The sequence below is a fragment of the Mizuhopecten yessoensis genome, unplaced genomic scaffold (assembly GCF_002113885.1).
Source record: "Mizuhopecten yessoensis strain PY_sf001 unplaced genomic scaffold, ASM211388v2 scaffold4823, whole genome shotgun sequence".
NCBI classification, from domain to species: domain Eukaryota; kingdom Metazoa; phylum Mollusca; class Bivalvia; order Pectinida; family Pectinidae; genus Mizuhopecten; species Mizuhopecten yessoensis.
In genome coordinates, this window is record NW_018405739.1 from 52697 (window position 1) to 67817 (window position 15121).

The 15121-nt window shown below is 36.9% G+C and overlaps 1 protein-coding gene across 3 annotated transcripts in view; it reads left to right on the forward strand.

Annotated features, from left to right (window-relative positions):
• Positions 1–15121, forward strand: part of LOC110449804 (epithelial cell-transforming sequence 2 oncogene-like) — a 48705-nt gene that overhangs the window by 8832 nt on the left and 24752 nt on the right. Inside the window, exons 8-22 of one of the 3 annotated variants that reach the window (XM_021496893.1) lie at positions 1829–1971; positions 2848–2971; positions 3687–3802; positions 4509–4693; positions 5260–5349; positions 5945–6127; positions 6565–6668; positions 7352–7435; positions 7797–7971; positions 8174–8355; positions 8538–8683; positions 8973–9041; positions 12750–12974; positions 13252–13408; positions 13791–13948. In XM_021496893.1, coding sequence (XP_021352568.1) covers positions 1829–1971; positions 2848–2971; positions 3687–3802; positions 4509–4693; positions 5260–5349; positions 5945–6127; positions 6565–6668; positions 7352–7435; positions 7797–7971; positions 8174–8355; positions 8538–8683; positions 8973–9041; positions 12750–12974; positions 13252–13408; positions 13791–13853 — 2046 coding nt within the window. In that variant the 3' untranslated portion in view covers positions 13854–13948. Of the gene's footprint in view, positions 1–1828; positions 1972–2847; positions 2972–3686; positions 3803–4508; positions 4694–5259; positions 5350–5944; positions 6128–6564; positions 6669–7351; positions 7436–7796; positions 7972–8173; positions 8356–8537; positions 8684–8972; positions 9042–12749; positions 12975–13251; positions 13409–13725; positions 13949–15121 lie in introns of those variants that run through there. The other 2 variants (XM_021496894.1, XM_021496892.1) reach the window with 2 other exon arrangements.

The following is a 15121-nucleotide window of genomic DNA, read 5'->3' on the forward strand; positions in this document are numbered from 1 at the left end:
ATTATAAGCCTGATTACAAAATAGGCTGGCTTTAAAATCATTATGCAAAGTATTGCAAGGCAACCCATAGTCCCCGTGGTAATGATTACTTTATTTACCTAGCTAATAATCTCAGGATATAGTTCTCAGTGACACACTTCTTGTACTCCACAATCAGCCAGCCAAGACATACTTGCTACCAAATCTGGTTACCATCTAGGTGAAATATTTAAGAAGATAAAGGTTGAGGTCAAAGGTTAATCATAGGTCACAGTGACCTACTTCTTATACCTGACACTCCACAATCTCAAGATGTACTTGCATGCTAAATCTCGTTACTCAAGGTGAAATAAAATATAGAAAATATGCCCCAGAAAACTTTTCTTAGGTTGAGGTCAAAGGGCATCCAATAGGTCACAGTGACCAACTTCTTGTACATGGCACTTCCCCATGGCATCTAAAGATGTACTTGTATACTATATCTGGTTACTCCAGATGAAATAGTATAGACTATAGTAGATGTGCCGCAGACGGACGAAGTGCAAACAAAATGTTTCATTTTGAGGCAACCTAACTTTGAAAGAACAATGACATACACCGCAGTATGAGGCTTTGATCAAAAGTTACCACAGCCTGTTCTTTACTGTTTACAGGACTCAATCCAACAGATAACAGAAAAGAATAATCTTATATAGAATCTATGGTGGTGGGCGCCAATTAAAATCCCTTTGGGATCTCTTGTTTGATGTTGTGGAATACATATTGAAAGTGTATGAAAAACATATTGATAGTTGAACACACATTGATAATGCATGGAATAAACATATAAAGTATGGAATATATATTGATTGCGTATTGAATACATATTAAAAATATGGAACACACATTGATAGTCTTGAATACACATTGATTAGTGTTGAATAGACATTTATAGTGTGGAATACACATTGATGAAATCAGGGATAGAACTTGGATCACATTGTGTTGTATGTAGTGAAATAAATAATTCATTTTTGTGATCATCAATTCATTTTGCATGAATTTGTTTTATTAGCTCAAACTAATGTGAAAGTAATTTTCAAGTAATTACGTAAATAATTGAAACTAGAAATTATTAATTATTTCATAGTGAAATTATGAGGTAACTTTATTTTCTTAAGAAAGATTTGGTTCTTTCATTCATAATTGGATATATAACAGCATAACAGAATACTTACATCTAGAAAATGAAATTGTAGTTTTTGTCTTTTGAACATCAGATGTCATCCTTAGCATGTGAATACTGTACTACTATAAATATACTTGTATTAATACATGAACATCACCGTATCTGTGGGAGTGTAATAGATTTTGTCAGTGTATCCTTAGCCTTATCTGTGGGAGTGTAATAGATTTTGTCAGTGTATCCTTAGCCTTATCTGTGGGAGTGTAATAGATTTTGTCAGTGTATCCTTAGCCTTATCCAATGCATGGCTATTTCTTAGTCCCTGTAAATATAGACACCACTGTGTCACATGTAAAAATGTACTTATACAATACAAGGTACAAATGATTTATCTTTGTTTTAATTTTTCTCTTCACTGTAACCTTAATGTTTTTATAATCAGTATTTTTTACTTTTATATTTTGAGATTGTTGTTAAACCACTCCTAACTCAGCGGTATAGCTCGCAAAATCAGTTTGCTTTAAGTGCTTACTATTGTACACATTTGGGCTATGACTTCCATTGAGTTCAGGAATTTCTAATAAAACTTATCTTTTAAACCTTACACAGATAGTTGTAAAAATATTTTTGTTATTGCTCTGATATGTATGTGTATAAAAACTCAATGAATACTTTGTTTGCCAGTCTGGAGAAGACTGTGACCTGAAGCGTCTGTCTCAGCGTACGTCACTGAGGGACACGATGGAGCTTGAAAACATGGAAGAAAGACGAGTTAAACAGCTGGTGGATACAGAATGGTATCCCCCTAATAGGACACGAATACAGAAGTAAGTAACATCCAGTCCCCTTTTCCTTCTTCCTGTAACGACCTGCCCTTTCATTCCCCTCCTCTTTAAATGTCATGAGTACAGAAGTATACCTGGTAATGCCCTCCTCTTTCATTGCCCTCCTCTTTAAATGGCATGAGTACATAAAAGTAACCGGTAACTCCAGAAGTATACCTGGTAATGTCCTCCTCTTTCATTCCCCCCCTCTTTAAATGTCATGAGTACAGAAGTATACCTGGTAATGCCCTCTTCTTTCATTGCCCTCCTCTTCAAATGACATGAGTACATGAAAGTACCTGTTAACTCCTCCCCTACAGAAGTAGGTACCTGGTATATCCCTCCCCTTTCATTCCCCTCCATTTCAAATGACATGAGTTCAGAAGGAAATCACTTTCTTTCTTCTTCTCTCTTACAGGAGAGTTAGAGGTAGGGAAACCCACTTCCCTTCCTTTCCTGTCTCTTCTCCATCATCAATATCCCTTACCAACTTTTTTCATTTGCCAAATCAGCCTTGCTCCCTTTTCTCTACATGTCCCCTAAGATATCCCACTCCCTCTGTTTCTGTTACCCTTCTCTATGGTCTATATCCTCCTTTTTTCTTCTTTTCCTTTCTATCTTTCTTTTTCATCTACTTTCTTAACCCCATCATCCCACTTCCTTTCCCTTCCTCTCCCCCTTTCCCATAACTAACCCTCCTGTCCCCTTATCTATTCCAATGACCTCTTTTCCCAATCCTTTTCCCTTTATGTTTTTTTCCTTTCCCCTCCAGCTGTCCTCTCACTCTTACAGAATTCATTAAAATATGGAGGCTGATGAAACATAAATGATAAGCCTTTACCGAAGCACTTCATCTACATTTGTTTGTGTTACCCACAGGCCTGACATGACTAAGGGTGTGTTCCCCTACAACATCAACCAGACTGAGTCTGACATTAAAGGCCAACTACAGGTGGAAAAGCCTCGAGTGATCTTCATCTCCTCCAGGGTACCAGCTGCTGATGTAAGTTGTTGTCTGATGAAGAATGTACGAAAGGAGGACCTCGGCATAAAGGACATATTTAGATGTGAATTATAGATCAATATGTATATGTTGATTATAGATCAATATGTATATGTTGATTAAAAATAACTGTTGTTGAACACTTTCAGAAATATTTGTTTTACCACAACAGTAAGAAATTGTTGTTCCTTCATTATTTCTTATTAGACTTAGTGGTTAGATATTGTTTTGTAAAATTGCAGATTGTGCCTTCTAGTTCCATTGATATTTTTATAATGTGCAATATACTTTTACTATATAGTTCTTAAACAAACAGTCAGTGACTTCTGAATGAAGGAAATATTTTTTGACATCCTAAATATATTGATATATATATATCATAAGTAGACATGATTGTGTCACATACAACTGTCAGGGTTATACTCAGAGGTTAAGGTCACAGTAAGGGTAAATGATAAAATTAATGACTGACCATTATAATGAAACTTCAAACATGCATTATAACCATTATAATGAAACTTCAAACATATATTATAAGTATGTAAAGGAGGGATGTCAGCTACCTCTTTCAGGTCTGTATCACCTGTAATACCTAGGTATCAAAGGTCAGATCATTATGTTTCCACAGGCATTACCACAGTAGATCTGGATCACTTTACAACACTGGTTTATATACGTTTCCTGTATAAAGTGTTTTACCGTATTTTTCTACCAGTTATTGGTTGATGCTGTGCTGTTTGGAGTTATCCCAGTGGTGTACGAGTATGAAGGCACTACAACAGAAACTCTCCTTCTTAAACTGGAGAAGGCACTCCAAGGGAGACAAGCACAGTGAGTTTTGTTTGTCACATCATCTCATTGTAACAATATAGCTTAGCTATTTAATTGTAACTTCTGAATCTGTATTCAATTTAGATAAAGTCTATAAATTGAACAAGCAATGTTTTGGCCCACCATCTTAAAAGTTTGTTGTCCATCCACCGTCTGTCCGTAAACAATTCTTGTTATTGTTATTTCTCAGAAAGTACTCTGGGGGATCTTTCTCAAATTTCATATGTAAGTCCCCCGTGGTCCCTTGTTAAAATCACCCCAACCACTAATGAGAATTCATCCCTTATTGACAACACTTCTGATTATGTAAGAATTACAAATTTTTAGCATTTCACACATTCTTATACAATTCTTATACAATAGCATTTGCCATAGTGGCAAATTAAGTAACATATGACATTACGTGGTTTTAGTTAATGTAAAAGATTCCCATTTGGGATTTTGACAATGGGACAGAGTAGTGATACCAAAGAAGGTAAAAGATTATCTTATGTAGATCAGATCTGATTAAGATACTTTGATGGTGGGCACCAAGATCCTTCTAGGATTTATGTTTACAAATAGTGAACCTGAAAGAATACCCATTGAGCTGTCAATAATACATTATGTAACATTCACCTTTCTGGTATTATATTGATCTACAAGGTTGTTTAATTGTCATGTACAACTTAAATCTCACTGAAACATCAAATGTTCTGTTCCACAGGAGTATTGGCCTATTTTGTCATAGCCAGGAGCCTGGAGAGTTACGATTGGTCCAGAATTGTACTGTTACCTTGGATACTCTGGATTCAACCAATGTCTCCCAGTTCTTTGAAACAGTGGCTGACCGCATTATACCACCAAACAAGGGGGGACAACTGGATGTGTTTGTCCCCCTCGCAGCATCAGGTACATCAGCTTTAAATTTCTCATGGGTTTCTGGGAAATAATTTCAAGAGTTATTACAACATCCTGAAATCTGATTACAGATTCAGGTGTTGAAGTCTTTCTACAGCATTGTGTCTTATAGAAGATTGTGCCCTTCAAGCATGCATTAGTAAAATAAGCAAATGAAATTTAAATTTAAAAAATGAAACATTTGGACTCAAAATGTTTTGGTAAGTTTTATTCAGAAACATTGATTTTTTCCACATAGCATAATGTTTATAATTGCTGCTTTTGTTTTTCTGTCATTTCTTTCGGTTCCTATACACCAACTTGAAACTGTCAAAGGTTTAAAAATAATACAATGGAACTTCTTTTATATGAACCCAGATATCGTATGCTCCAGATTTTCTGTCAAATGACAGAATATTTCTGCATTTTCTACGAATTTTCACTCTAAGGAGAAATATGGTTGATCGTGCAACCCTTGTTCTTCTACAGATATCTTCAGTCCCCTTTTATTTGGTCCAATGATTTATTTTCTATGCACTTTATTCCATGGACCATCATATAACTTTTGTGTTCTTCAGAACCAGGCATGGAGATATTGACACAACTAAGTGTGTCGACAGGGATGCATTTATCCTCCCCTACAGGGATCATTGGCTACTACAACCATGGTAAGCAAGTTGGATATATCTAGTTTGTATTCATTTCTAATATATATTCATAAAATTGATTTAGATCAGACAAAAAATCTTTTCACCTTTGGCATCCATGACAACAGTAATATCTATAAATGCACAGGAGACTTGATGTCAGGAGTTAATCTTGTCTACCCCCACACTGAAGACCTTAGGGGAAACCAGACCCATCATGTCTTCAAGTCTTATTACAGTTTATGTGACTAAATATGAAAACAAGACTATAGTGTACCAATCACAATCTCAGGCATGGAGAGTACTGATTTCAGAAAAGTAAAAGTTTAGAGTTATGTGCTTATCTTTTTCAATTGGGGCTCGGCTAACCAGAGGTACGACTTGGATAATGAAATACTAGACTGTAATGTTACTTGGGAACTTTTAAAGGAATATTTTCACATTCTTCAGTGCAACTAAAAAACTGTTTATGAAAAACTCTTGGCAAGAAATAATTAAATGAATAAGTATGAACTTATTGTGATTATTCATGACTCTTGCTTTACTTTAAACAATATTCTTTGTGCCCCATTACATACTTAGTCTTGTAGTACATCAGTGTGTCTTGTGATTTCAGTTAACAGTGATTGGCTGTTGACTTACAAGGAGGGTCCACCTCCGTCCATGTACTTCTGTACGTCCAAACTAGATGTGTGGTCCAACACAGCTGACCAGGCGAAGGAGGCACTGACCACCTGTAAGAAACTGCTGTCTCCCTACTTTGAGAAAACACACAAGGATATTGTGTCTCAGCTGACAGGTAGGTCCTCCATACAATTTGACCAGGATATGTGTTTCCTTTTATTGACAGGCATCTTACCATTCACAAACAATACAAAACAACTGAGAAATGAAACTTATCAAAGTTTTTTTTTAAATGAATAGTTAAGAACAAATCTGTGAGCAAAACATATATTAATATTTTCTGTATAAATTTTCTTTGGATCATGTAGCTCATCAACATATTTTCCAATTTTTACCTCCTGTTATGTTTATTGTAGGCATCAAGTCTTTATTTCTGAAGAAGGAAGTTTTTACACATTACTATCTTACAGTGCACATTTGTTCATATATTTGGTAGTAATTTTGTTTAGTTAGATATGTATTATTCCAAATAAGATCCATTTCTCATCAGAAAGGGATTTGTGCAGTAGTTTGTAATGATGCATATACAGCTCCTTTTATCACCTCTTGTAGGTCAAGTTATGTTTGATGTACTTGGGCAGACAGAAATACAGGGAGCTAACAAAATAGCTGATGTCCTGACTGAGGGCCTCCGAAGTCTGGGCAGCGAGGATAACGTATGTCTACATAGTGTTCACATGTTATTTCTGTAAAACCTTATGTACTCATATATCACCTTGAGTGCGTCATCTGTTAAAAGAATGTGTTTATTCATAATTCCACGGGACTACGGATTAGAAAGCAATGATATATTAAAAGCATTGTCTATCTTGTGTAACTAACTGTGGAAGTAACTCACTAAAAGGGAATCCTCAAATAACGCAGGTCTAGGGTTTACTGTTTTATTTGTCAACTTCTAGCGCACAGGAAGATCTTGAAATATTCTACTAGCTTGACCTATGTTTTTCATCAAAGTAGAAATTGATAATTTTCAACTAACTTTTGACTAGAAGAATTGTACTCCACTAAACTGATGTGAACATATATACATATCTAATAATGAAGGTCTGGTTTGATAATCTGTGCTCTTCCTTGCATTGACAAAAAGCCTTATTCCAGTATATTATTCTTAGTTGGTCTTTAAATGCAGAAGTGAGTCTGTTTTCAACTGTGGGTTTTTCTTTAATTTTAACGTGGAATAACTTTACACTGCCCCTGTTTCTTGTCATTTGATAGCACCTCTAATGGCTGCTTAATTCTGATCAGCTGATGTTTGCATGCATTTTCATCCCCAAATATCTTCAGTATGGACATTAATTCCATCAAGTGTGTTTGTTTTAAAATCATCCATCTTTTCTAGGTGAACCCTCTTGAATTCCTAGGGAAGTTTTTACTACAGCGAGCTGGTGTAGATGATCTGTCATTCACAAGCAGCCTGGAAAAGGTAAGTCCCATTCATAGTCACACTTACAATACACTCACTCTTATCAATGTAAGTGTTGTTTGGGTCATGGTATCTTATAATCCTCTTTCTTTTCAGTGTTTGGTTTATTGGTTTAGGTAAAGGTCTTAGAAAAGTTGCACTTGATATTGCAAATTTTATTTGCCAGCTAAAGAAATATATTACAATAGACAATAATCTTTATCTTTAAAAAGAAAATTTGCATAGTAGAAAAATGCCACTTTGTACTGTAAGCATTACAAATCATCTTCTTACAGTAAGCATTACAAATCATCTTCTTACAGTAAGCATTAAAAAGCATATTCTTACAGTAAGCATTACAAAGCATATCCTTCTTATTCAGTCCAGGACGATGAAACGCCCCCCTGTGGATCGTTACGAGTCTGTGGACTCATCAGCTGGCGATGATGACGTGGACCTTGAGGACAGTGAAGTGGAGCAGATCAATGGTCACACCAAGGAGGAGACGGCCTTTGGGGAAGAAGATGAAGTCGGCGAGGAGGAAGAATTGAAGGAAGGTAAGGACACAGTGAAGACAATCTCTTGTTTTGTATGTAAGGACTAGTGTATCTACAGTATAATCTGAACCATCAACTAGCTGGAAAACTGGCTTAGATTTATTCAGTTTTCTACATGAACAATATCCTAATTGATATGTTGAATGTGAAATTACTAAAGAACAAGTATTTGAATTGTTATGTTTATATATTGCTCTACCAGAGACCTCACCAAGAGAAATGAGAGAGAAGGCACAGAATGAACAGAGCGAGAAGGCACAACAGAGACAGAAGAAAAAGGGCAGAAAAGAGCAGACGACAAAGAAAGGACAAATGACTCAGCAGATGAAAGACTTCAAAGTAAGATTTGGGACCATGACTCTGACAGGAAAACATGAGCGCCTGGTGAGTACAATAATTACACATGATAATGTATCGATAGCTTTTCTATTTTTACCTACTTTGAAACAAAACAAAACGTCTGAAAAATTTGGCAATTTCCTTTTCAATTTGTCTTGTTTTTGGTGAATCAGAAAGATAACACATATTTGCAAAAGTAATGTTCTAAATGACATACACTCCCACAGACTGCTAAGAAGTTCAGTGAGTACCCTGAAAAGAGAACACCTGTTGCTATGGAGATTTTGTCCAGTGAGGTGGAGTACAACAGAATATTGAAAGGAATTAAAGACACCTATGTAAAACCTCTCAAGGCAGCCCTCAGCTCTGACAGGTAGGTAACAAAAAGTTATGTAAATTCATATGAAAACTACATAAACAAATGATTTTAACTAGAACATACAAAAAAATCAGGATTTTTGAAAGATCTTCTTTGCTGCCAAAAAAGTGTTACAAGGAATTCACAAAAATGAACTGCAGAATTTTTGATTGTTGTAAAACTCCATTTTTTTGGCGGTTTATCAATTATGAGCTATACTGCTGAACAAAGATGACATACATATATGTATATGTGAAATATTGCATGTAGATTTAAATGATGAATCTTATTTGTTGTGTTTCAGGGCCATTGCCAGTTTCCAGAATGTGCAGATCATATTCACAGACCTCATGTATATATTGGATGTTAGCAGGTAATTTTGCCTTAAAATTCCAGTCAGTATCAGATATAAACACAGGTCTATGAACTATCTCGTGCTCTAATTTTATTCAAGGTTGCTTTTAATCAAAAACTTTGTCACTTTATAGGTTAAGAATTTTGTGGATAAAAATTACATTGACTTCTCTTCAAGGTCAAAGGGGTGAAATTTGTTATATATAGAATCATGATATTAGGCTGGTAGCTTCCTAAGATAAAGGGCAACAAAGTTTGGGGAAAAATGACTTTGACCTATATTTAAGATTAGAGGGGCCAAATATGTGTAGGTGAACTGGACTGGGTCGATCGTCGGCAACCAGGTAGCTCAATTGGAAGAGTGTTCGTCTAGAATTCGGTGGGTCCCGGGTTCGAACCCCAGTCTGGCCGTGCATTTTTCCTTTCCTGTTATTCACAGGAGTCAAAAAAAAACAAAAAAACTATGACTTCTTCTGAAGGACAGAAAGGCCTGGAGTCATGAATTTAGGACAGTAGCTTCCTGGGGTGGAGCTCAATTAAGTTTGTAAGTAAAAATGGCCTTAACCTATATTCAATGTCACAGGAGTCAATTATTTCAAAATCTTCAAATAACTTTTCTCAAGAATGGAAAGGTGATATTAGGCTGGTAGCTTTCTGGAATGTAGCCCAACAAAGTTTGCGAATAATAATGACCTTGAACTACTGTTGCTTTTGAACCAAAGCGCCAAGGGTCATGATAGCATGCTCAGATAAAGAGCTATCAAGTTTGTTCAAATGAATGCATTTTCCTTTAATTCAATATATATCACAGAGATCAAATGAGGTAACTTCTTCTGAATAACCCTATAATTACTTGGGATAAGGATATACTTGGCCAGTACCTTGCTGACTTGAATGTCTGTCATTTGTATTGAAAGAAAGACCTTTAACCATAATCAAGATCACAGGGGTCTGATGTGTTGAAAACCCTTATAATAATAATACATGCAATAATATACAGCATTTGATATAGCGCCCTATCTCGCTAACATAAGCCACTCTAAAGCGCTTTACAGTTCATAGATATACATTAATCAATACAATTAGCATATACATTAATTAATTCAATTTTGAGGGATTTGCAGGAGCTGCCTTATCAGGCGCTACCTACTTGTCCTACGCCACCTGGCTAATATCTTTCTATGTGTGTATGCCTGCATGTGAGCTGGAGATGTAATGATGTAAAAGACTTCTGAATACACAAAAGTCTGAGAATTATGATATTTGCCATAAGCCTGCTGGGATGAAAGGCTACAGTTGTGTGACTGCACAACGCACCAAAAATACCTTGCGCACACCGTGCATACATCGTTCACACACCGTCCACGCATCGTCCACACATGGTGCGCACAACTGTGCGATTTAACAATCGTTCGCCCCGTTGTGCTCTTCTCCGCACAACTGTGCGATTTGGTACAATTTGTTGATCAATATTGAGGAATGACAAAAATATGGAAGGCTCGTATGCAATAATGTACACTGTATATATTACTGTAATTCTCTCATCTCTATAATTAAGATTATGTTTAATTTTACAATGTGTGTTACACAGTATACAGTGACCGTTAGACTGTCAATAATTGGTTTGGCTCCTCGGTAACAGAACAGGTAAATAACAATTTGATGAGTGACCAGAGTTTTACCTGGCCTTTGTCCGACACATAGAGCTGATATGTGATACCGTATGACCGTTATGAAAACACAACTGGACGTTTAATATTTGGTATTTGCATTCGTTTTGGACTATAGCTCCCCTTCACCTGGTTTTCACACCTTGGTGAGTTACATAAGTGCCCCGGGTGGGGGAAAACTACGGTCCAGGTACAAAGTGGCTGTGTTGCCGATACTGTGTTGTAATTTTACATGTGTCGATTAAGGTCCTCTAAAAAAACACAGAAATCACCATTTCTAAATTTAAGAAAGTATAGACAGAAAGATAAGCTTATATATGTAGCTTGAATATAGAAACATACTAAAAATCAAGTTTATATGTTTATACATGAAACCGTATTTATTGTTAAGCCAATCCTCAATTTACACCAACCACGTTTGTTATCGCACAACGTTCGTCAATCGTCCCCACAAATGTGCGCAAGCAACGATCGTCCAATTTTTTATCGTTCGAACTTCGTGCACACATCGTGCGCACACCGCACATCGTGTAACGTTGTGCGATCCCACAACTGTATCAAGTTTTCGAAATGAATAACCTTCATAAACATTCAATATCACAAGGGTCAAACATGTTAAAATCTTTTATCGGGTTCTTCTGTGTCATGGATAATGATATTGCACCTGTAGCTATATTTTGTCCATTTAAATGTATTTGACTTTTTTCCACATTTAAGGTTATAAGTGTCAGATTGATAGAAGGTGAGCAATGCAGATTATAAGTGTCAGATTGATAGAAGGTGAGCAATGCAGGTTATAAGTGTCAGATTGATAGAAGTTGAGCATGCACGTTATAAGTTTCAGATTGATAGAAGGTGAGCAATGCAGGTTATAAGTGTCAGATTGATAGAAGGTGAGCAATGCAGGATATAAGTGTCAGATTGATAGAAGGTGACCAGTGCAGGTTATAAGGGTCAGATTGATAGAAGGTGAGCAATGCAGATTATAAGTGTCAGATTGATAGAAGGGGAGCATGCAGGTTATAAGTGTCAGAGTGATAGAAGGTGACCAGTGCAGGTTATAAGTGTCAGATTGATAGAAGTTGAGCATGCACGTTTTTAGTTTCAGATTGATAGAAGGTGAGCAATGCTGGTTATAAGTGTCAGATTGGTAGAAGGTGAGCAATGCAGGGTATAAGTGTCAGATTGATAGAAGGTAAGCAATGCAGGTTATAAGTGTCAGATTAATAGAAGGTGAGCATGCAGGTTATAAGTGTCAGATTGATAGAAGGTGACCAGTGCAGGTTATAAGTGTCAGATTGATAGAAGGTGAGCAATGCAGGTTATAAGTGTCAGATTGATAGAAGGTTAGCAATGCAGGTTATAAGTGTCAGATTGATAGAAGGTTAGCAATGCAGGTTATAAGTGTCAGATTGATAGAAGGTGACCAGTGCAGGTTATAAGTGTCAGATTGATAGAAGGTGAGCATGCAGGCTATAAGTGTCAGATTGATAGAAGGTGACCAGTGCAGGTTATAAGTGTCAGATTGATAGAAGGTGAGCATGCAGGCTATAAGTGTCAGATTGATAGAAGGTGACCAGTGCAGGTTATAAGTGTCAGATTGATAGAAGGTGAGCAATGCAGGTTATAAGTGTCAGGTTGGTAGAAGGTGAGCAATGCAGGTTATAAGTGTCAGATTGATAGAAGGTTAGCAATGCAGGTTATAGGTGTCAGATTGGTAGAAGGTGAGCAATGCAGGTTATAAGTGTCAGATTGATAGAAGAGGAGTAATGCAGGCCCATTGGGCCTCTGTCATTTTGCACGTTTTATTCTGAGACCTAACATATGATGAAAATAGAAACCAATGAAATATACCTTCTGTATCGCAATCTGATGTTCTCATATCAATGATGTTATACTTTTCTCTAACTCTGTGCTACCTTTGTACTTCGTACATGGCTGGTCTGTGTGACCCCTGGAACTAAATTGGCTGCGATTACTTTGCACTAACACCTCTGATATGCATATCTTATTGTGTCTATAAGAGTTTGCGAAATTAATGCCATTCGTTGTTGCAGTGAAATGGTGGACGACTTGAAGAATCGCCTTGCTGACTGGGACGCGACCAATACTTGCCTGGGGGACATTTTTGTTCGCTTCTGTACCCATCTCAAAGTCTACACTAACTTTGTCAACAACTACGATGTCATCCTACAGTGTATAGAACGCACCAAAGAACAAACACCTGCATTCCGTGCCTTTCTCCATCGCCATGAACGCATCCCAGAAACTCGCAGGATGACGTGAGTTAGACATAAAATCTAAAAAGCGATTATAAATCTTAAAAGGAAATTATTTCATCTTTTTGTGCTTCAGGTTATTTTTCTTATTGAGTCAATTGAATTAAAAGGTAAGGGGATTTCCTTTCATGACATGTGTAATTTTAGATTCATTGAGAGGATAAGGTATTTAAACTAAATAAAGCATGGTTGAACAGAGAACAAAGAAAAAGGTTTTAGCGAAAGCTTTTGGTCCATATAAGAGGGGTGGTATTATTTACTATTATTTCGCTGATAACAGGCTACAAGAGTTGATGTTGCTCCCCCCTCGCCGTATAGAACAGTATGCCTTCCTGCTGAACTGGTTTGAGATGCACACACCAACACAACACCAGGATAGAGCTGATCTAGCTGATGCCATTAAAACAATAGGAACCTTGAACAGACACATACAACAGGTAGGCTGTGTTTACTTACAATACAAGTGTATTATCAGACTTTGACTTTATAGACATTGTATGTCCACATGATTCTAATGTTATTATGTCCTGATACAGAATTGTTAGTGATGCTGATACATTTGCTCTTTTTGTAACTGCTGAATTTGTAGACATTGGAGGCAGCCACTCTGTTAGGTTTAATTTCTCACCACTGCTGGAATTGGACTAGCATTAAACCAAACTAAGTGGAGTTAATGTTTTTCGTTTTCGTGGAGCAATTCATATTTTCAGAAATTGTGTACAGACTGAACATATTAGTGTGGTTTATATTTCAGACTAAACTGAGACTGGAGAGGGACATGTGTACAGCCTGAATTAATTGGTGTGGTTTATATTTCAGACTAAACTGAGACTGGAGCGGGACAGAACAATGTTAATTGGTGTGGTGTATATTTCAGACTAAACTGAGACTGGAGAGGGACATGTGTATAGCCTGAATTAATTGGTGGGGTTTATATTTGAGACTAAACTGAGACTGGAGCGGGACAGAACAATGTTAATTGGTGTGGGGTATATTTCAGACTAAACTGAGACTGGAGAGGGACATGTGTATAGCCTGAATTAATTGGTGGGGTTTATATTTCAGCCTAAACTGAGACTGGAGCGGGACATGTGTATAGACTGAATTAATTGGTGAGGTTTATATTTCAGACTAAACTGAGACCGGAGCGGGACAGAACAATGTTAATTGGTGTGGGGTATATTTCAGACTAAACTGAGACTGGAGATGGACATGTGTATAGACTGAATTAATTGGTGGGGTTTATATTTGAGACTAAACTGAGACTGGAGCGGGACAGAACAATGTTAATTGGTGTGGGTTATATTTCAGACTAAACTGAGACTGGAGAGGGACACGTGTATAGACTGAATTAATTGGTGTGGTTTGTATTTCAGACTAAACTGAGACTGGAGCGGTACAGAACAATGTTAATTGGTGTGGTTTATATTTCAGATTAAACTGAGACTGGAGAGGGACATGTGTATAGACTGAATTAATTGGTGAGGTTTATATTTCAGACTAAACTGAGACTAGAGCGGGACATGTGTATAGCCTGAATTAATTGGTCGGGTTTATATTTGAGACTAAACTGAGACTGGAGCGGGACAGAACAATGTTAATTGGTGTGGGGTATATTTCAGACTAAACTGAGACTGGAGAGGGACATGTGTATAGACTGAATTAATTGGGGTGGTTTATATTTCAGACTAAACTGAGACTAGAGCGGGACATGTGTATAGACTGAATTAATTGGTGTGGTTTGTATTTCAGACTAAACTGAGACTGGAGCGGGACAGAACGATGTTAATTGGTGTGGTTTATATTTCAGATTAAACTGAGACTGGAGAGGGACATGTGTACAGCCTGAATTAATTGGTGGGGTTTATATTTCAGCCTAAACTGAGACTGGAGCGGGACATGTGTACAGCCTGAATTAATTGGTGGGGTTTATATTTCAGACTAAACTGAGACTGGAGATGGACATGTGTATAGACTGAATTAATTGGTGAGGTTTATATTTCAGACTAAACTGAGACCGGAGCGGGACAGAACAATGTTAATTGGTGTGGGGTATATTTCAGACTAAACTGAGACTGGAGCGGGACAGAACAATGTTAATTGGGGTGGTGTATATTTCAGACTAAACTGAGACTGGAGATGGACATGTG